The 22,625-nt window shown below is 24.3% G+C and overlaps 1 protein-coding gene across 5 annotated transcripts in view; it reads right to left on the bottom strand.

The window, feature by feature from the left end:
* LOC136979721 (uncharacterized) overlaps nt 1-22,625 on the bottom strand; it is a 41,148-nt gene that overhangs the window by 8,794 nt on the left and 9,729 nt on the right. The window contains exons 1-2 of one of the 5 annotated variants that reach the window (XM_067275748.1): nt 19,369-19,592; nt 12,183-12,280 (exon numbers count right to left, since the gene is read on the bottom strand). The exons of 2 other annotated variants lie outside the window; for them this stretch is intronic. In XM_067275748.1, coding sequence (XP_067131849.1) covers nt 12,183-12,280; nt 19,369-19,378 — 108 coding nt within the window. In that variant the 5' untranslated portion in view covers nt 19,379-19,592. Of the gene's footprint in view, nt 1-12,182; nt 12,281-18,136; nt 18,174-19,368; nt 19,593-22,625 lie in introns of those variants that run through there. 2 more of the 5 variants (XR_010881429.1, XR_010881431.1) reach the window with 2 other exon arrangements.

Raw genomic sequence — 22,625 nt, 5'->3', positions numbered from 1 at the left:
ATAAAAAATGATCAATTTCATTTCTATAAATAGAAAAATGATCAATTTCATTTCTATAAATAACAAATGATCAATTTCATTTCTATAAATAGCAAATGATCAATTTCATTTCTATAAATAGACAAATGATCAATTTCATTTATATAAATAGAAAAAATGATCAATTTCATTTCTATAAATAGACAAATGATCAATTTCATTTCTATAAATAGAAAAAATGATCAATTTCATTCCTATAAATAACAAATGATCAATTTCATTTATATAAATAGAAAAAATGATCAATTTCATTTCTATAAATAGACAAATGATCAATTTCATTTCTATAAATAGCAAATGATCAATTTCATTTATATAAATAGAAAAAATGATCAATTTCATTTTTATAAATAGAAAAAATGATCAATTTCATTCCTATAAATAACAAATGATCAATTTCATTTATATAAATAGAAAAAATGATCAATTTCATTTCTATAAATAACAAATGATCAATTTCATTTCTATAAATAGCAAATGATCAATTTCATTTATATAAATAGAAAAAATGATCAATTTCATTTTTATAAATAGAAAAAATGATCAATTTCATTCTATAAATAACAAATGATCAATTTCATTTATATAAATAGAAAAATGATCAATTTCATTCCTATAAATAACAAATGATCAATTTCATTTCTATAAATAGCAAATGATCAATTTCATTTATATAAATAGAAAAAATGATCAATTTCATTTTATAAATAGAAAAAATGATCAATTTCATTCCTATAAATAACAAATGATCAATTTCATTTATATAAATAGAAAAAATGATCAATTTCATTCCTATAAATAACAAATGATCAATTTCATTTATATAAATAGAAAAATGATCAATTTCATTTCTATAAATAACAAATGATCAATTTCATTTCTATAAATAGCAAATGATCAATTTCATTTATATAAATAGAAAAAATGATCAATTTCATTTCTATAAATAGAAAAAATGATCAATTTCATTCCTATAAATAACAAATGATCAATTTCATTTCTATAAATAGACAAATGATCAATTTCATTTCTATAAATAACAAATGATCAATTTCATTTCTATAAATAGAAAAATGATCAATTTCATTTCTATAAATAACAAATGATCAATTTCATTTCTATAAATAGCAAATGATCAATTTCATTTATATAAATAGAAAAAATGATCAATTTCATTTCTATAAATAACAAATGATCAATTTCATTTCTATAAATAGACAAATGATCAATTTCATTTATATAAATAGAAAAAATGATCAATTTCATTTCTATAAATAACAAATGATCAATTTCATTTATATAAATAGAAAAAATGATCAATTTCATTTCTATAAATAGAAAAAATGATCAATTTCATTTCTATAAATAGAAAAATGATCAATTTCATTTCTATAAATAGAAAAATGATCAATTTCATTTCTATAAATAGACAAATGATCAATTTCATTTCTATAAATAGCAAATGATCAATTTCATTTATATAAATAGAAAAAATGATCAATTTCATTTCTATAAATAGAAAAAATGATCAATTTCATTTCTATAAATAGAAAAATGATCAATTTCATTTCTATAAATAGAAAAAATGATCAATTTCATTTCTATAAATAACAAATGATCAATTTCATTTCTATAAATAGCAAATGATCAATTTCATTTATATAAATAGAAAAAATGATCAATTTCATTTTTATAAATAGAAAAAATGATCAATTTCATTCCTATAAATAACAAATGATCAATTTCATTTATATAAATAGAAAAATGATCAATTTCATTTATAAATAACAAATGATCAATTTCATTTCTATAAATAACAAATGATCAATTTCATTTCTATAAATAGCAAATGATCAATTTCATTTATATAAATAGAAAAAATGATCAATTTCATTTTTATAAATAGAAAAAATGATCAATTTCATTCCTATAAATAACAAATGATCAATTTCATTTATATAAATAGAAAAAATGATCAATTTCATTTCTATAAATAGACAAATGATCAATTTCATTTCTATAAATAGCAAATGATCAATTTCATTTATATAAATAGAAAAAATGATCAATTTCATTTATATAAATAGAAAAAATGATCAATTTCATTCCTATAAATAACAAATGATCAATTTCATTTATATAAATAGAAAAATGATCAATTTCATTTCTATAAATAACAAATGATCAATTTCATTTCTATAAATAGCAAATGATCAATTTCATTTATATAAATAGAAAAAATGATCAATTTCATTTTTATAAATAGAAAAAATGATCAATTTCATTCCTATAAATAACAAATGATCAATTTCATTTCTATAAATAGACAAATGATCAATTTCATTTCTATAAATAGACAAATGATCAATTTCATTTCTATAAATAGACAAATGATCAATTTCATTTATATAAATAGAAAAAATGATCAATTTCATTTCTATAAATAACAAATGATCAATTTCATTTCTATAAATAGCAAATGATCAATTTCATTTATATAAATAGAAAAAATGATCAATTTCATTTTTATAAATAGAAAAAATGATCAATTTCATTCCTATAAATAACAAATGATCAATTTCATTTATATAAATAGAAAAAATGATCAATTTCATTTCTATAAATAACAAATGATCAATTTCATTTCTATAAATAGCAAATGATCAATTTCATTTATATAAATAGAAAAAATGATCAATTTCATTTTTATAAATAGAAAAAATGATCAATTTCATTCCTATAAATAACAAATGATCAATTTCATTTATATAAATAGAAAAATGATCAATTTCATTTCTATAAATAACAAATGATCAATTTCATTTCTATAAATAGCAAATGATCAATTTCATTTATATAAATAGAAAAAATGATCAATTTCATTTATATAAATAGAAAAAATGATCAATTTCATTTCTATAAATAGAAAAAATGATCAATTTCATTTCTATAAATAGAAAAATGATCAATTTCATTTCTATAAATAACAAATGATCAATTTCATTTATATAAATAGAAAAAATGATCAATTTCATTTCTATAAATAACAAATGATCAATTTCATTTATATAAATAGAAAAAATGATCAATTTCATTTCTATAAATAACAAATGATCAATTTCATTTCTATAAATAGAAAAAATGATCAATTTCATTTCTATAAATAGAAAAAATGATCAATTTCATTTCTATAAATAACAAATGATCAATTTCATTTCTATAAATAGACAAATGATCAATTTCATTTATATAAATAGAAAAAATGATCAATTTCATTCCTATAAATAACAAATGATCAATTTCATTTCTATAAATAGAAAAAATGATCAATTTCATTTCTATAAATAACAAATGATCAATTTCATTTCTATAAATAGCAAATGATCAATTTCATTTATATAAATAGAAAAAATGATCAATTTCATTTTTATAAATAGAAAAAATGATCAATTTCATTCCTATAAATAACAAATGATCAATTTCATTTATATAAATAGAAAAAATGATCAATTTCATTTCTATAAATAACAAATGATCAATTTCATTTCTATAAATAGCAAATGATCAATTTCATTTATATAAATAGAAAAAATGATCAATTTCATTTTTATAAATAGAAAAAATGATCAATTTCATTCTATAAATAACAAATGATCAATTTCATTTCTATAAATAGCAAATGATCAATTTCATTTATATAAATAGAAAAAATGATCAATTTCATTTTTATAAATAGAAAAAATGATCAATTTCATTCCTATAAATAGACAAATGATCAATTTCATTTATATAAATAGAAAAAATGATCAATTTCATTTCTATAAATAACAAATGATCAATTTCATTTCTATAAATAGCAAATGATCAATTTCATTTATATAAATAGAAAAAATGATCAATTTCATTTCTATAAATAGAAAAATGATCAATTTCATTCCTATAAATAACAAATGATCAATTTCATTTATATAAATAGAAAAAATGATCAATTTCATTTCTATAAATAACAAATGATCAATTTCATTTCTATAAATAGCAAATGATCAATTTCATTTATATAAATAGAAAAAATGATCAATTTCATTTTTATAAATAGAAAAAATGATCAATTTCATTCCTATAAATAACAAATGATCAATTTCATTTATATAAATAGAAAAAATGATCAATTTCATTTCTATAAATAACAAATGATCAATTTCATTTCTATAAATAGCAAATGATCAATTTCATTTATATAAATAGAAAAAATGATCAATTTCATTTCTATAAATAACAAATGATCAATTTCATTTCTATAAATAGACAAATGATCAATTTCATTTATATAAATAGAAAAAATGATCAATTTCATTTCTATAAATAGACAAATGATCAATTTCATTTATATAAATAGAAAAAATGATCAATTTCATTTCTATAAATAACAAATGATCAATTTCATTTCTATAAATAGCAAATGATCAATTTCATTTATATAAATAGAAAAAATGATCAATTTCATTTTTATAAATAGAAAAAATGATCAATTTCATTCCTATAAATAACAAATGATCAATTTCATTTATATAAATAGAAAAAATGATCAATTTCATTTCTATAAATAACAAATGATCAATTTCATTTCTATAAATAGCAAATGATCAATTTCATTTATATAAATAGAAAAAATGATCAATTTCATTTTTATAAATAGAAAAAATGATCAATTTCATTCCTATAAATAACAAATGATCAATTTCATTTATATAAATAGAAAAAATGATCAATTTCATTCCTATAAATAACAAATGATCAATTTCATTTATATAAATAGAAAATGATCAATTTCATTTCTATAAATAGCAAATGATCAATTTCATTTATATAAATAGAAAAAATGATCAATTTCATTTTTATAAATAGAAAAAATGATCAATTTCATTTCTATAAATAACAAATGATCAATTTCATTTCTATAAATAGAAAAAATGATCAATTTCATTTCTATAAATAGACAAATGATCAATTTCATTTATATAAATAGAAAAAATGATCAATTTCATTTCTATAAATAGAAAAAATGATCAATTTCATTTCTATAAATAGAAAAAATGATCAATTTCATTTCTATAAATAACAAATGATCAATTTCATTTCTATAAATAGCAAATGATCAATTTCATTTATATAAATAGAAAAAATGATCAATTTCATTTTTATAAATAGAAAAAATGATCAATTTCATTCCTATAAATAACAAATGATCAATTTCATTTATATAAATAGAAAAAATGATCAATTTCATTCCTATAAATAACAAATGATCAATTTCATTTCTATAAATAGAAAAATGATCAATTTCATTTCTATAAATAGAAAAAATGATCAATTTCATTTCTATAAATAGAAAAATGATCAATTTCATTTCTATAAATAGACAAATGATCAATTTCATTTATATAAATAGAAAAAATGATCAATTTCATTTTTATAAATAGAAAAAATGATCAATTTCATTTCTATAAATAGACAAATGATCAATTTCATTTATATAAATAGAAAAAATGATCAATTTCATTTCTATAAATAGAAAAATGATCAATTTCATTTCTATAAATAGAAAAATGATCAATTTCATTTCTATAAATAGAAAAAATGATCAATTTCATTTCTATAAATAGACAAATGATCAATTTCATTTCTATAAATAGCAAATGATCAATTTCATTTCTATAAATAGACAAAATGATCAATTTCATTTATATAAATAGAAAAAATGATCAATTTCATTTCTATAAATAGAAAAAATGATCAATTTCATTCCTATAAATAACAAATGATCAATTTCATTTATATAAATAGAAAAAATGATCAATTTCATTTCTATAAATAACAAATGATCAATTTCATTTCTATAAATAGCAAATGATCAATTTCATTTATATAAATAGAAAAAATGATCAATTTCATTTTTATAAATAGAAAAAATGATCAATTTCATTCCTATAAATAACAAATGATCAATTTCATTTATATAAATAGAAAAAATGATCAATTTCATTCCTATAAATAACAAATGATCAATTTCATTTCTATAAATAGACAAATGATCAATTTCATTTCTATAAATAACAAATGATCAATTTCATTTATATAAATAGAAAAAATGATCAATTTCATTTCTATAAATAACAAATGATCAATTTCATTTATATAAATAGAAAAAATGATCAATTTCATTTCTATAAATAACAAATGATCAATTTCATTTCTATAAATAGCAAATGATCAATTTCATTTATATAAATAAAAAAAATGATCAATTTCATTTTTATAAATAGAAAAAATGATCAATTTCATTCCTATAAATAACAAATGATCAATTTCATTTATATAAATAGAAAAAATGATCAATTTCATTTCTATAAATAACAAATGATCAATTTCATTTCTATAAATAGCAAATGATCAATTTCATTTATATAAATAGAAAAAATGATCAATTTCATTTCTATAAATAGACAAATGATCAATTTCATTTCTATAAATAGCAAATGATCAATTTCATTTATATAAATAGAAAAAATGATCAATTTCATTTTTATAAATAGAAAAAATGATCAATTTCATTCCTATAAATAACAAATGATCAATTTCATTTATATAAATAGAAAAATGATCAATTTCATTTCTATAAATAACAAATGATCAATTTCATTTCTATAAATAGCAAATGATCAATTTCATTTATATAAATAGAAAAAATGATCAATTTCATTTATATAAATAGAAAAAATGATCAATTTCATTCCTATAAATAACAAATGATCAATTTCATTTATATAAATAGAAAAATGATCAATTTCATTCCTATAAATAACAAATGATCAATTTCATTTCTATAAATAGCAAATGATCAATTTCATTTATATAAATAGCAAATGATCAATTTCATTTATATAAATAGAAAAAATGATCAATTTCATTTCTATAAATAGAAAAAATGATCAATTTCATTTCTATAAATAGACAAATGATCAATTTCATTTCTATAAATAGCAAATGATCAATTTCATTTATATAAATAGAAAAAATGATCAATTTCATTCCTATAAATAACAAATGATCAATTTCATTTATATAAATAGAAAAAATGATCAATTTCATTTCTATAAATAACAAATGATCAATTTCATTTCTATAAATAGCAAATGATCAATTTCATTTATATAAATAGAAAAAATGATCAATTTCATTTCTATAAATAGAAAAAATGATCAATTTCATTCCTATAAATAACAAATGATCAATTTCATTTATATAAATAGAAAAAATGATCAATTTCATTCCTATAAATAACAAATGATCAATTTCATTTATATAAATAGAAAAATGATCAATTTCATTTCTATAAATAGCAAATGATCAATTTCATTTCTATAAATAGCAAATGATCAATTTCATTTATATAAATAGAAAAAATGATCAATTTCATTTTTATAAATAGAAAAAATGATCAATTTCATTCCTATAAATAACAAATGATCAATTTCATTTATATAAATAGAAAAAATGATCAATTTCATTTCTATAAATAACAAATGATCAATTTCATTTCTATAAATAGCAAATGATCAATTTCATTTATATAAATAGAAAAAATGATCAATTTCATTTTTATAAATAGAAAAAATGATCAATTTCATTCCTATAAATAACAAATGATCAATTTCATTTATATAAATAGAAAAAATGATCAATTTCATTCCTATAAATAACAAATGATCAATTTCATTTCTATAAATAGCAAATGATCAATTTCATTTATATAAATAGCAAATGATCAATTTCATTTATATAAATAGCAAATGATCAATTTCATTTATATAAATAGAAAAAATGATCAATTTCATTCCTATAAATAACAAATGATCAATTTCATTTCTATAAATAGAAAAAATGATCAATTTCATTTCTATAAATAACAAATGATCAATTTCATTTCTATAAATAGACAAATGATCAATTTCATTTATATAAATAAAAAAATGATCAATTTCATTTTTATAAATAGAAAAAATGATCAATTTCATTCCTATAAATAACAAATGATCAATTTCATTTCTATAAATAACAAATGATCAATTTCATTTCTATAAATAGCAAATGATCAATTTCATTTATATAAATAGAAAAAATGATCAATTTCATTTTTATAAATAGAAAAAATGATCAATATTCATTCCTATAAATAAAAAATGATCAATTTCATTTCTATAAATAGCAAATGATCAATTTCATTCCTATAAATAACAAATGATCAATTTCATTTATATAAATAGAAAAAATGATCAATTTCATTTTTATAAATAGAAAAAATGATCAATTTCATTCCTATAAATAACAAATGATCAATTTCATTTCTATAAATAGAAAAAATGATCAATTTCATTTCTATAAATAACAAATGATCAATTTCATTTCTATAAATAGACAAATGATCAATTTCATTTATATAAATAGAAAAAATGATCAATTTCATTTCTATAAATAGAAAAAGTGATCAATTTCATTTCTATAAATAGAAAAAGTGATCAATTTCATTTCTATAAATAGAAAAATCATCAATTCCATGTCTATAAATAGCAAATAATCAATTTCATTTCTATAAATAGCAAATGATCAATTTCATTTATATAAATAGAAAAAATGATCAATTTCATTTCTATAAATAGAAAAAGTGATCAATTTCATTTCTATAAATAGAAAAAGTGATCAATTTCATTTCTATAAATAGAAAAATCATCAATTCCATGTCTATAAATAGCAAATAATCAATTTCATTTCTATAAATAGACAAATGATCAATTTTATTTATATAAATAGAAAAAATGATCAATTTCATTTTCTAAAAATAGAAAATGATTTATCACTTTTCAAAATAAAAAGTCAATTTGATTTCAAATATAGAAACAAGTCCACTTCATTTTCAAAAGTATTAATCTATGGAGAATAAATATATTATTTAAGAATTTACATTTCATTTTTTTTACTTCATACAAGAGTCCGAAAATAATTAATTAAACTACCAAAAATATGAATTAATAGAATTATTCCTAGAACTAGAGTATGAAATTCTGTTAAATGTTTGTTCAAACATTAATTAATCGTTACGAAAAATAAGAAAAGCATTAAAATTTGTGAATTTTATTATTAAAATTCTAGAAATGTAGCGATATAATAAATTACGAAGATTTAACTAAAAAAAAATTAAGAAATTAAAGAAAATCGTTCCTGTCCCCAAAAAAATTAATTAATTAATTAAAACTTTTAAATCATTACAAACAAATATTTAATTGTTTCAATTATTAGGCCTAATTTAATTTCTGAATCTTCTTTATTAGAAGATTAGTGAAATTAAACAGGCCCAAATGTATTATTTTAAGTAGTGTACGATGGATCTAACCCTTCAAATTACTTAGAATTTTAGACTTAAAATACATTTTAATCTATCGATTCCAAGCTTTCATTTTCTCTGTCTCTATAGACACATTGACGTGTGTACAAACGTAATGTATTATATTATCATATTATTCCCAAGTTTCGCATGTTCATATAAACTACTGTTTAGGAAATTGTTAAAGATCACACTTACGACTTAGCTCGAGCTTTATTATATATACCCATTTATTAAAGTACGGTCAACACATTTGGATACACGTCATATAGTCGAGCATCAAGAAACCTAACCACAAGGCAGCAAGTACTGTACGAGGAGAGTTGGTAGTATGCAAGTAGATAGTAGACTGGGCTTTTCTGCATTATTTAACATTTTCATAATTAGTTGTTCGTCGGACTAAGTTAAGCTTCTCGGACAGAAGCTTTGAAGTTTATAGCGTGGTATCTGTTAATGTGTAGATTCACGCCTGTTGGGGCACATACGCAACGTGATTTTATGTGTTGGAGTTATGGAGAAAGCTGTAAAATCTCCGAGACGACTACCAGCTTGTTCTTAATTACATCGAAATTTACTGTTGGTTATTAAAACCAGACCCGTAGTTATTATATACGTCAAGATAGGTTTGTAAAGTCATTTTTCTCTCGCCCTTAGGCCACGTGATACGTTTGAAAGGGATTAAATCCTCCCAACTTTTCACTGACGCTATTGGATGGTGCCGAAATTTAAACTCTTCGACCCATTTTTGTTTTTTGTTTTGTTGATTCTAAATTCATTTTTGCATAAATTATTTTTCCAGTGAGGGTTTTTTTAAGTATTTGGCGTGTTTTTACTTGATTTTAATTACGAAATTCGCCTTATTTATAATTAAAACAGGGCAAGAATTATTTTAATTTCAATTCTTTTACACGATGAATAATAAATAAATTTGAGGAATTTAATACATTTAAACGAGTTCTGATGTCGGTGACACGCGCAGAATCCCGCTTGAAATCGACAAAAGAAAAATGGCATGGACACGTGAAGACACATCCACGTGTTTTTTAATTAATAGTGTTTATAAAACCCGAATAAATTCAAAAAATAAGGCAAGAAATTCTAAAAATTCTTCTTTAATTCATTATCTGAGAAATTTCGTCTGAAGAATTTCATTTATAAAATTAATTTTTGCTCAAATATTTTCGGTAAACGGCAGAAATTCTCAAATAAATTTTTAGATAATAAAGACATTCGAGACATATTTTATAATTAAAAAATGCATTTCTAAACGATATTCTTATAATTTTTACTTATATACTCGAATTTATTTATTTTAAATTCAAAATTTCAGTGTTCTGAATGAATTTAATTAGTTCTTTAATTAGTTTTCTTACCTTGCTTCTAATCGAAGTATCAAGTCATCCAATTGAAATTGCTGTGTAAATAACGAATTAATACGTAATAAACGTTAAAATATTAAGATTGTGTTTTAAATTAAGCATCAATAATGTAATTTTTATAACCTTTATCATGCAATATTGGCTCCTAACTGAGGTATAATTGCATCAGCTTTCTCCAACTGGGGTCGCGTTATAGAAGTTAAATGACAAATTTTTCTCTTATTTAAGGTAAAATATAATAAAATATTCAGATTGTGTACTATATTAGGCATCTATAACGCTACTTCTGTAGTTTTTATCAAGCAATTTTGATTTGAAAACGTGAAAAATAAAATTTTATCCATGCAAAGTAAGGGCGCATCTAAGCACTGATTTTCATAAGATATCGACGTTTTAGTCTTAATAACTCACTAAAATTCTTTTAAAAAATTGAAATTCTGAACACGATATAAAAAATAATGATTTATGTTCGTATGAGACACGTTTTTAAAACCCTTCAAATAAATTTTCAACGTCGATAAATCTTACTTTAGAGATGCAGCAGGCCTACGAACGTTTGCGTGAGTTTTAACATGTTTTTGCACTTTCTTGCGTGAGGTGTGATTTTTCTTGAGTATAATTTAGCACGTTTTCTTCTCAAAAAGCACTTTTAGATAATATAAATCCTCTATATATAAGAGTATTTATAATACGAAGCATGAACGTGAAGCGAACTTGCTCCTCAAGTCTCAATTAAAATAATAATAATAATTTTTTTTTTTGAATAAATTTAAGCTTTGCATGCAAAATAATATCTTTATACGTTTTATTATTGTTTAGAAATAGTTTAAAATATTAAAAATTACGAGTATAATCGTTAAAAATTTAATTTTCTAGGCTTTAAATGCGCCGTATGTAGTAGCTCTCCCCTGTAAAGTTTGCTTCGCCTCATGCTAAGAAAATTCTTCACTAGAGAGCGGAAGCTTACCCAAACCTATATTGGACTTCAGTTTGTAAGATATAAAAATTTCTTTACTGCTCCTTACACTTGACAAATGGTGAAACATTGAGACAATATATCTAACCGTGGGATTGCCATCTCGTACTAAATGGCGCATCCGCCCGTTATACACATACTGTAACCATATTTCACATCTAAGGTGCACCGGGGGAAGAGGTCGTGAATTCTACTTGCTCCCTTTAAGAACGCACGCGCCTCTACGTCATTAGACGCACCGATAAGTTTATGTGGTCCCTTTTGTATCCCCCTTCTCTCCTGTTTCTTTCGTCCTGTTTACTCGATACCTTTAAAGGAACCACCCCCTCTCCCTTCCCAGTCTGGTTACCTTGTGTTTTATTACACCATATCCTTCTCTCATTCGTTGCTCTTCGGTATTACTTTGCTTAGCTCCCTCCCAATGCACACATACCAGTAAAGTTCCTCCTATAAAAATACACCTGGATATACAATACAATCTTTAAAAAGTTAATTGTAATTTCGCTATTTTTCGTGTGTTGTATTTGTGTTTTCCCCTCTACACTTAAATTATTCTCTAACAAATTTAAATAATTAATTTTTTACGTTTATTTATTTGTCTAAAGCTGTAATTTGGGGTTTTTAAAGTTGTGTTGTGTAGGCACACGCACAGCCTAACAACTAAAGTTAAGGATTATTAATGGGCTTCTTAAGTGTTTTATTTCTTAAAAAATGTGTTTTTGATTAAAATAAGATTATTAAATTTAAGTTTAAACACTATAAAAGCTTTCCCCATTCTACATTTTCGTCTACAGGCCTACTAACAGCAGCTGTATAACAATCCTCTCTATACTATACACTTTATAGCTGAGATTTAAACGTGTATAAGTGAAAATTATTTATATTTAAGCAATACTGATTAAAATTTGCATATACGCTTAAACTGCGGCTCATTATACGACTTTACTTTCAAAATATTCTATGTTATATACCAGTTAAACTACCTGTAACGTATAACGAGCTCATAAATTCATTTTAACGCCTTGGAAGGCTTTATAAATGCATAAATTGCATAAATATTTAAATATATAACAGTTCCAACTATATAAAATACTTTAAAAAAGAACCCTGTTAAGTCAGAACAATGATAAGTGTAACTATTGATAATTCCTACGAGTCTAAATTATGAGAAAAGTGAAATTTATCTTATCTACATCTTCAACAAATGACATTAATGATGATGATGATGCTAAAAAGCCTATAGATCATTCTTGTTTTATATACTTTGTTCAAGAAAATAGCTCTAAACCATGCTAAATATATCCAAAGTGAAGGTCAACATACCTACACTCGCATACCTACTGTTTACTCATTGTGTAGCGACTTCTCGCAAGAATCAAGTGCATGAATTATAGAAAAATTGCGTGACATTGTTTATCTACAATTACTATACTAAGGCCTACAATCTTAGTTCATTTTGTTTTCACATGACTAAGTTTACAAACCCAAATAAGGGTGAAAGAGATAGCTTAGATTGAGGATATAAGTCTGCACCCTGTTATTATAAGCTTGAATGGATATACAATTGTTAAAGGGGCTATTAAAATTGAACGTATACAACTCATTGCATAACTTGACCTTCCTTGTTTCTTTTTTAAATGTAAAGCCTCTTCCGTTTCCTGCTAAGTTAAATTGTGTATTTTTGTTAAAATTTCTCGTAAAAATGTTAGTTTTGCTTTAAATTTTTAAGATTTTAGCCTCATTTTGTAATCTATCTTTTAAGGGCGCTTGCTTAATCCTTAAAGTTTAGGTTCTTATTCTAAATGTGCCATACGTAAATTTGATCTGTATATAGCTACATACATCAGGGCGTAGGAATTTTGCATGTTTCTTTTAAGAAAATTCGTTTATGAAGAAAACTAAGTGCTCCAACAAGTCGAACTTTAATGATAGAAAGGAGCCTATATGCTGTTTTAATGCTCCTTTACATGCTCTACATGCATTCAGCATAAACTTATGACAATAAAGTTGTAAAATAGTAATTTTAGAACAGTCTAAGAGTCAAATTAGTGCAAAATATTAATGATAAATTGCTTATCCGTGCTAAATTCGCGAGAAGCTCTAATTTTCAAGTCATTTAACATTAATTTAGGTACTTAAAACTAGATTTAATCGAAGAAATTGCTTTAATTTTATTATATTTTATTTCCAAAGTTATATTTAGTCGCATTTAGTGAGATCTATAAGACTACATCCATTGGAGAAAGGTTAGTTACACGTAGCATCTATGTTACACAGATCACTCCTTTGGGAGGATTTATAAATAATAAAGCAAAGCCACTATAGAAAGAACAAATCAGAAAGTTTTCTAGAAGAAAATATTTATTATAAATGTCATTATTTTCCTCCGAAAAAGTTCTTATTGTATATAACTGTCGGGCCCTATCTACAGGAAACTATCTTAGTAGTTTTCATTTACTTGGAATAACAGAAGAGCTTCATAAACAAGGTGGCATCGTCACCTCTCGCAGCCTTTCTTGATGACAATTTGACAGTTTATTGGTGCCTGGACACTCCTATGACCGTCGTAAAGAACTGAGTCTATTGTGCAATAGGCACACATTGCAGGCTTAACTGGAACCTCCAAGGACTGCATCGTAAATAGAGCTAATCTCGAAGATTTCCCATAAACCATTCCCAGTGCTCATTCTCTTAAAACTTCTCATATAGGCGTAACCCCTGAGGATAATTGGAACTTATCAGAAAACTTTCCTCTTCTTTTATGTAAAGTAACCAGAGCTTTCACTACTTCTAAACTTAATTGAAGAATGTTGCCATTTAAGAAGAAAGGAAAAATCGCCGTGATCTTTCAACATTTTTAACCGTTTCTACAATAACTTTTGCAGTTTTACAGCATTATTTTACAATTTTGCAACATAATTTTACGTATTTTTAATATTTAAACCTCGACTTCGTTGCCTAAATCCATTAAAAATGCTCTAGTCTCCCTCCAGTTGTTGATGCCTTTTTAAGTCTAGACATACAGACGTATGCATTAAATATCGACAATTATAATTATAAACGGATGACACTCGTCTTCCAAGTCTAAAAATATATTTATTTTATTCAAAAAATGTTAATTCATCTGCCAAATCATCAAAAATTGAATGATATATTCATATATTTACCAGGATTTATGCCTACAAATTATAAGGTTTAAACAATTTACATGTATAAAATTCTATTATTTAATACACTAAAGATACACTTTTGCAGATTTTAACATAATTTTACGTGCTTTTTATATTTAAAACCTAATTTCGTTATCGTTAAAATCTATTAACATTGTCCCAATCTTCTTCTAGTTGCTGATATCTTTTTAACTTCAGACAGACAGACTAACCTAATAAATTCTACTAATTATGACATTGTAAGGCTTTCTAACAAGATTAAATGTATTTTCGAGTGTAAAAATATGAATATTTTTATCAAAATTAACCAAAATTGTACAGTTTATTAAGGTTTTCATAAGGATTTATGCCTGACAGTTATAAGATTAAAATGATTTAAACGCTAAAATATTATGTTTTTTTTTTAATTGTTTTTATTTAATACACTAAAAAGAAAATTCTCGAAAGAATTTAATGGTAAATTAATTAATTAGTTCAAAGAAAAGTAGAATTTTATCAATGAATTCTATTAATAGACGTAGGCCTATAAATTATCTTCATTGATGTCGGCACTATACAGGAGTTAGCCTAATTTTTAAGTATAAAGTTGAAATATTTAGTTTAATTTTAGAAATTATACATAATTTTCTATCTTAATGATTAATAAATATATAAATAATATAGAAAACAATTCAAATTAACTACAGAAGCATTAGATTATCATTATGTGTAGCTTGTCTGAAGGTAAAAAGTTTTCAAAGTAATTAAAAAATTGAGCTTAAATTCGTTATAAATTTTATATATTAAGCTAATTAAATTACTCATAGGTAAATTAATTGCAATTATCATCAGTTATTCCTGAAATATTTTTGTTTTCTTTAAATATTCTACCCCCGAAACAGCTAAAGTGTTATACTCATTAAACTTCCGACTTACCGCAAAAATACACACGTATAACAACCAGAAAACGTTAAAACGAGGTAGAATTTAACAAAAGTTTTTTAAATAAGTTGACGTTTTCATGTTTATTGTTTGATTTGGGTCAATAGCATATATTCTGTAAGGTGATTGGATGTATTTCAAATAATAGATTTCAATCAACCAATTATAGAATTTCGATCGATAATTGTAGTTTTACGCATAAATTTCTTTAAATATAATATAAAACTATATATTTTTATCTCGAAAATAATCAAATTTTAATGTTAAAATTAATTTCTTGGCGTTTAAACTTATTTAATCTGTAATTTTTAATTGATTGAAACAAAGTAGTTTAAATATTGTTCCGGTTTTAAATTTCCGAACGATGATTTGTCAATTCAAGTCGATAACTGGAAGATTTGTCCAATCATCTTAAAGGACTTTCACTATTACTTTTAATCCGCCAATAATCGTTAAAATGTTAACTATTTAAAAAGTTATTAACCAATGAGAGACGTTTTAAACTTTTAAACGTATTTAAAACCTTTTATAGCAAAAAAAAATTTCAATTTTCTTAATTTAATAAATTAAACTTTAATTTTATTAATTAGTTAAACAGAAAACTTATTCAAAACAATTAATATCGTATAATAAATTAGGGCTCGCTTCTAGTGACCATAAATACGTCCGTTTGTCTAACCGTAGCAATTTAACATTAAATTTTCAGTAAGAAAAAAGTTAATGCAATCGGCGCAAGCTACCACTGAAGAAAAAACAGGCTAAAAGCCTTATTAAAACCGGAAAATGGTGCAGTTAATAAGTACTTAAGAGCCTTATTCTGGTCTTAAAAAGCCCTAAAAATGAAGTGTTCACGCTCAATGAAATTAAAGTAGGGGGGAAAAAATCGAGTGTATTTACAAGCAACTTAATAATGTCATTATTTTCTTTACAGCCAACTTTAGAGTAACGTTATGGGGTGGGGCCCTATCGTTTCTAGTTAAGGTATTAGGTAGCATAGACTTGTGTACACTGAAGTTATTAAGGAGGGACATTATCATGCGCTTTATGACATGGGATAGATCAAAGGAAGTGCAGAGTTAAGTATTTCTAAGTGTCAATAATACTGAAATATATGTTTATCTAAATGTCATACAACGTATCGGGCACAGTTATGAGAGGGTGGTCTACACGTGTCTGAGGTCAGAATTACCTTGTACATCAAATATTTATGAAGTAATAACTCGGATGTTTAAAATCAATCGTAAAAACAACCCGATTCTGAATTAAATATGCGCCCACTACTCAATTTTGACAGTTGTAACGTCGCTGTTTTTTTCTGAATTTCTTCCTTTTCCCCTTACTCGACCACCCTTTTAAAAGTGTTTTTATCTGTTCTAAATGTACCTAAAGTGGCTCAAAATCATACTTATTACATGTAAAATACCCTTTAAGGCTCGAGCCTTAATTTATAGTAGATTAAATTTAGCCTTTTTAATGTCGTACATTTCATTTTCTAAACTATTTAAACACTCACTCTCCTCGTTACGTAAACGGCTCGTGATGCTGTTTTTAATATTTAAACTACCCTTTAAGCCCTGAGCCTTAATTTAGAAACTAATTAGATTTAGTATTTTGATCTTCAAGTATTAATTTTGATAATTTTATGACGTTCTTTGTTAGCAATAACAAGGAACGTTGTCAAATCATTTGTGCTTTCTAGCCTGAAATTTGGAGTTTTATAATCATTATAGACTATATTTTCTCTACAAAATTAAGAATTTTAAACTCTAATTAACTAAATATTCTTAAGTTCTATAGAATTAAATATTTTTCTATCTAATAAGAGACTTGTTTATGTCATACAGGACCGTTTAACAAGCAAAAAATCATACAAAGAAAGGCTTCGTTTATGAAATTTGAAACCTTTATAGGACTTTCATAGGCTATTATAACGTAGCCTTATTAATTTTATCATTGATTTACAGATCAGTCTGTAGTTTGTAGATTCAAAAGTTACTTCTGAAATTCATATTTGAAATTATCGATATCATCTATAAAAATTCCAGTTAATTATTGCTCAACTGATGAAATAAACGGGCAGAAGTATGGTTTTAATGATGAAATTTTGGAACAACGTGTGCATTCAGTTTAAAATAAATTATTTTATAAGTTAAATTTTAATGTTTTCTAAGAAAATAATATAAAAAATTTAATAAAAACATGTTCTACATACAATTTTTAGCCAGTTTTTATCGCGACGTCCTCTGGAGATTGTGTTATCAGCATCATCGACTGTACTAATTCTGAATATTAATTTTTTGAATAAATTAATATTAAAAAAAACGTGAAAAATTAAAAGATACCATTGCCTTTAATTAGGGTATTGAATATATAAACTTATAACATCTGGGGTTGAGCGATAACATTTTTATGTTTTTTAATGCTGTGAACGTGTTTGATCCACATATGGTTGAAAAGTTATGCGGATGTAAATGTGATACCTCCCCTCTATATAACTTATCCTACCTTAAATAGATCCAAGTCATGTTTAATTTACATTCCATACAGTTGCTTTATATGTTTTGCTTGTTTTTAAAGCCTTAAACAGGCTATTTATACCTTACACCTTTATCTAAGAATGAGTGAAGTTTTTGCTTCTTACCCCTATAAACTAGCTCAAAAACTGCAGTTATGATCTATGAATAGGTGAATTTTCTATTTCAAGGGGTAATTATTTATTATGTTTAGCTTAAAAGTCCTCTCGTGAGCCTTAGTTTTGTCTCTAATTATTGTTATATACACATTTTGAAATGGAGAAAAAATGCTAAAAATAAATAACATTTTGATTAATTTTCGAGATTTTTCAGCGGAAAATACTCCATATTTTAAATTTTTTATCACAAAAGGTTCAGTTAGGCCCACTAAATTTAAGTTTTTCGCAATTTATATTACATAACCACACTAAATTTTGGTCTAGTTCGTGAGTGTAATGAAAAATAAATAGTGAAGATTAAGCATAGAAAGGCATACTTGAAATAATTATGTATGTAGGCCTATATTTTGCCCTATTTTATTTAGTTTTATCATAATAATTTTGTAACTATTCTGTGAAATTTCATAAATTCGATCGATGAATATGCAGAAAAATTTCCAGATAGGCTTAAACAATATAAATTTTCTTTACATTTACCTAATTAACTCGATTAATACCTGTTTACAATGCAACAAAACAAGGAAAAAAGGCAATAGAATTAATATTTTTACGAAAAAAATCTATTAAAACACGACAAATAACGGCTTAAAAGCCTTAATTTCGTAATTACTAACACAATCTAAGCCTTATCCCGAGCTCTAAACAGAACAAAAGAAATGTATCATTAATCCTTTTAATCCTTAAAAGATACTTAAATTAATTAATTCTAAAGGGAATAAATTATAAATAAATTTTTAAAAAATCTTCCATACCTCCGTTCATTGTGCCTTAATTAACATAATAAGAGTTGAAGTATTGAAGTGCAGACACGTGCAGAATAAGTCAGGCACTGCCTTTCTCTCTAAAATATGGCCGTCAGCCAGACACTGATTGGCTAACGGGGTCAAGTCTACCCAGTCACTTGACACTGGATCAAGTCAGTTAGTCACGTGTCGAAGGCTCGAAAGAAGGCAAGAAAGCTTCATACCCAACAGGACCTCCGATTTAACAATTAAAAGAATACGTAAGTACGATTTAATATTAATTATAATAATAAAATTTATTGCTTTGTTATAAAACAAAAGCTCTCACTTTATGGAAACAAACGAATAAGGCTTGTCCTTGCCAATTCGATAATTTTATGACCTACATAACTTCATAAAGTTCATGTAAAATGTTGTATAATTATTATAATTTTATATAAAATCTCGACCGAAGTTGAGCCTTAAATTTTTTTTTCTTCAGCCTGCTTAATAGTAACTTCATTACTCGTGTAAAAATTAAGTGCATTTATCAACTAAATTAAGGTAAAAGGCTACGTTCTGTAGAAATTATTAATACGTTGTATTTAAAATAATTCAAAGTAGGCTCTAAGGCTTGAAAACTTTAGAAATTAAATTAATTCGTCGGCATTACAGAAGCACATACCTTAAAAGGCTCTATTTGCATAATTATTTGGCATATATTTTTAAGGAATACATATTAGTAGTTAGTTAGCCTTAAAGCTTTATATAAGAATTATATACGAAATTAATATATAAATCTGTGTAGAAATGTACGAGAATTTGCGTTGTTTGTGGACCTTAAATCATTATTTATTGTTTTTTAACGGAAAAAATGCAGAAATTTTTTATATATTTACGTATTTAATATATTTTTTATGTGTTTTAAGGGATAAAAAATAAAATTAGGTTAATTTAAAGCTTACTTAACTAGGGCTGGGCCTATTTACTTTTCTAAGTTACCTTTAAGCTTAGATATAGAATATATAATAACTTTGTGTAGACTGTACATAAAATGTAAGGATCTTTTTAATTAATATATAACCTTATTTAGCTACTTAAGCCTTTAAAATAACCGTTTTTCTAATTTACAATCAGAAATATAAGTTTTTAAATAAGTCAGGCTAATAATTAGATTAATACATAACAGGCTTACAGGGTATTTTTATTGGTTAATGTTCAAATAATTAACCTTATTAAAAATGATTTATATCTATTTATAAGCTTTACATTTAATTAATATTGAGCCTTCCTAAGGCTTTCTTTTAAGAAGGGAGGTAATAGCGTTGTTTAGTTCTATTAATTTTATTTAGCATAAATTAAACCTTTAATCTTAACTACCATATCTCGTAATTCTATTCAAGTTGAAGGCTCTACTTCAAAGCCTTCAGCTTAAACTTGATAAAGAAGTAATAAGGCCACTTTTTCTCTTCGTGATCAAAACGCAGGTAAAAGTTAACAGAATTTATTACTTCGTAGCCTTTAGATGATTTAGAAGGCTTAAGATGACTATATACCAGCAAACGGTAGCCTTTCTAACTTCACATTTTCTTGGAATTTGACAAGCCTGAATATTTATAAATTTATATGCTCGCATTTTGGCTGATACGAATTTAAAATAAACGAAAGTGAATGTTAGTCACCATTCAAATGACCTTAAACATCTTCGACGTGTTTATGTAGCCTAGATTTTTTTTAGGTTTAAACAAAGACCTAAACACCAGACTATTAAAACGCTCTTTAAGCTATTTACGTCCTCAAAAACTAACAAATAATGGTTTTAAATTAGGCTATATTTATGCCTGAACGGTTTTACCTAGCACTGATCTATCTTAATATCTAATTTTATAGCCTTTCTATCTGAATAGCCTCCGGAATCATTACTTTATAAATGAGCCTGGGATGAGAGGAGTATATAGATATGAGCCTGAATAATTCAAATTTAAAGCTAAATCGTTAGTTTCAAAGTCAAATAACTGGTGAACAAGATTCGAATTTCTAATTTTGTACATCCCGAAGGCTTGTGTCTATTAAAAGAATAATAAATTCGGTTAAAATTTTTATTATATTTTTCAATTTTTAAAATTTTAGTATAAGTTAAGGCTCGTTCTTAGAAAATTAACCGTAAATCGTCGTCTCTGTAAGCCTTGTTTAGGCCTACATACAGTAACTTGTGCCTGAAAAATAGAGAAAAATTTACATTTAAATCATTACTCTTGCTGGTCTTTTATCCAAAATGAAGTAGCCTGCTCCTGAATAATAGAATATTTGAATTAAGAATTAAACTATAAATTCTTTAATAATAAATAAAGATACACTAGTAAAGATTGTGAAATTTCTTCCTATTTTTGTTGTGGCACAGAAATTTCCCTTCAGTTTCTGTAGGCATATTCTATGGGGCTATAACATTTTTTTGCGTATTTTCTACAAGGGCATTATGCCTGTAACTTTCTATAATCGAAAATTTTCTCTTGTTTTTTTTTTTTTTTTTTTTTTTATAGTTAAAATAATTTATTTTCCATAGATATAGTACAGCAATTTCCTCTATCTCTACAGTCTTTGTCATATCAGCAAAGAAATTTCTTTTACATTTCTATAGGTATAGTAATTTCCTTTGTCTTCTACACGTAGAAATAGATTCCTACTTGTTATAGGTAGAAAGTTTATCTGTTCTACATGCAAAAAACTCCAAATTTTTTGTATAGGAGCAAAAATCCCTCCATGTTTTCTACAAGAGCAGAAATTTCCTCTGTTTTTCAAATCCCAACTGCAGAAGCTCTATTTTCTAAATCTACAGCAGTTCATTAATTTCCACAACCACACCAACCTTGTGTATAAACTAAACAGAGAAATTTCTCCTTCATTTCTACAGGGTTAAATGTAATATCCCTCGTTTTCCAGTCACAGAAATTGCTTCCTACTTACTACAGAATAAGAAATTCCATCTTTTCTACAAACAGAAAACTTCCACGTTTTTGCAGGAGCAGAAATTTCCAGCATTTTTTAATGCTCCACTTTTTAAGTCCACAGAATCCCCCAATTTCTTCGCCCACCATCTCCCTAAAAGTAAAAATACCAGCCTGTACCTGGGAAATTTCACTTATCATCCATCAGATTTACAAAGTTTCAGGCTGGTTAAAGTTATTAAGAAAAAGAAAATTGTTTCGGATAAGGCTCATTTATTTGATTTATGCCCAGAAACTCTTTACTCATGGCGATGGATCCGTTTTTAATTCGATATAAAAGCA

This window comes from Centruroides vittatus, unplaced genomic scaffold (genome assembly GCF_030686945.1).
Source record: "Centruroides vittatus isolate TY-2023 unplaced genomic scaffold, ASM3068694v2 contig_631, whole genome shotgun sequence".
Taxonomy (NCBI): domain Eukaryota; kingdom Metazoa; phylum Arthropoda; class Arachnida; order Scorpiones; family Buthidae; genus Centruroides; species Centruroides vittatus.
The sequence above is the reverse complement of the archived record's forward strand: the minus strand, read 5'-3'. Positions and strand labels throughout refer to the sequence as shown.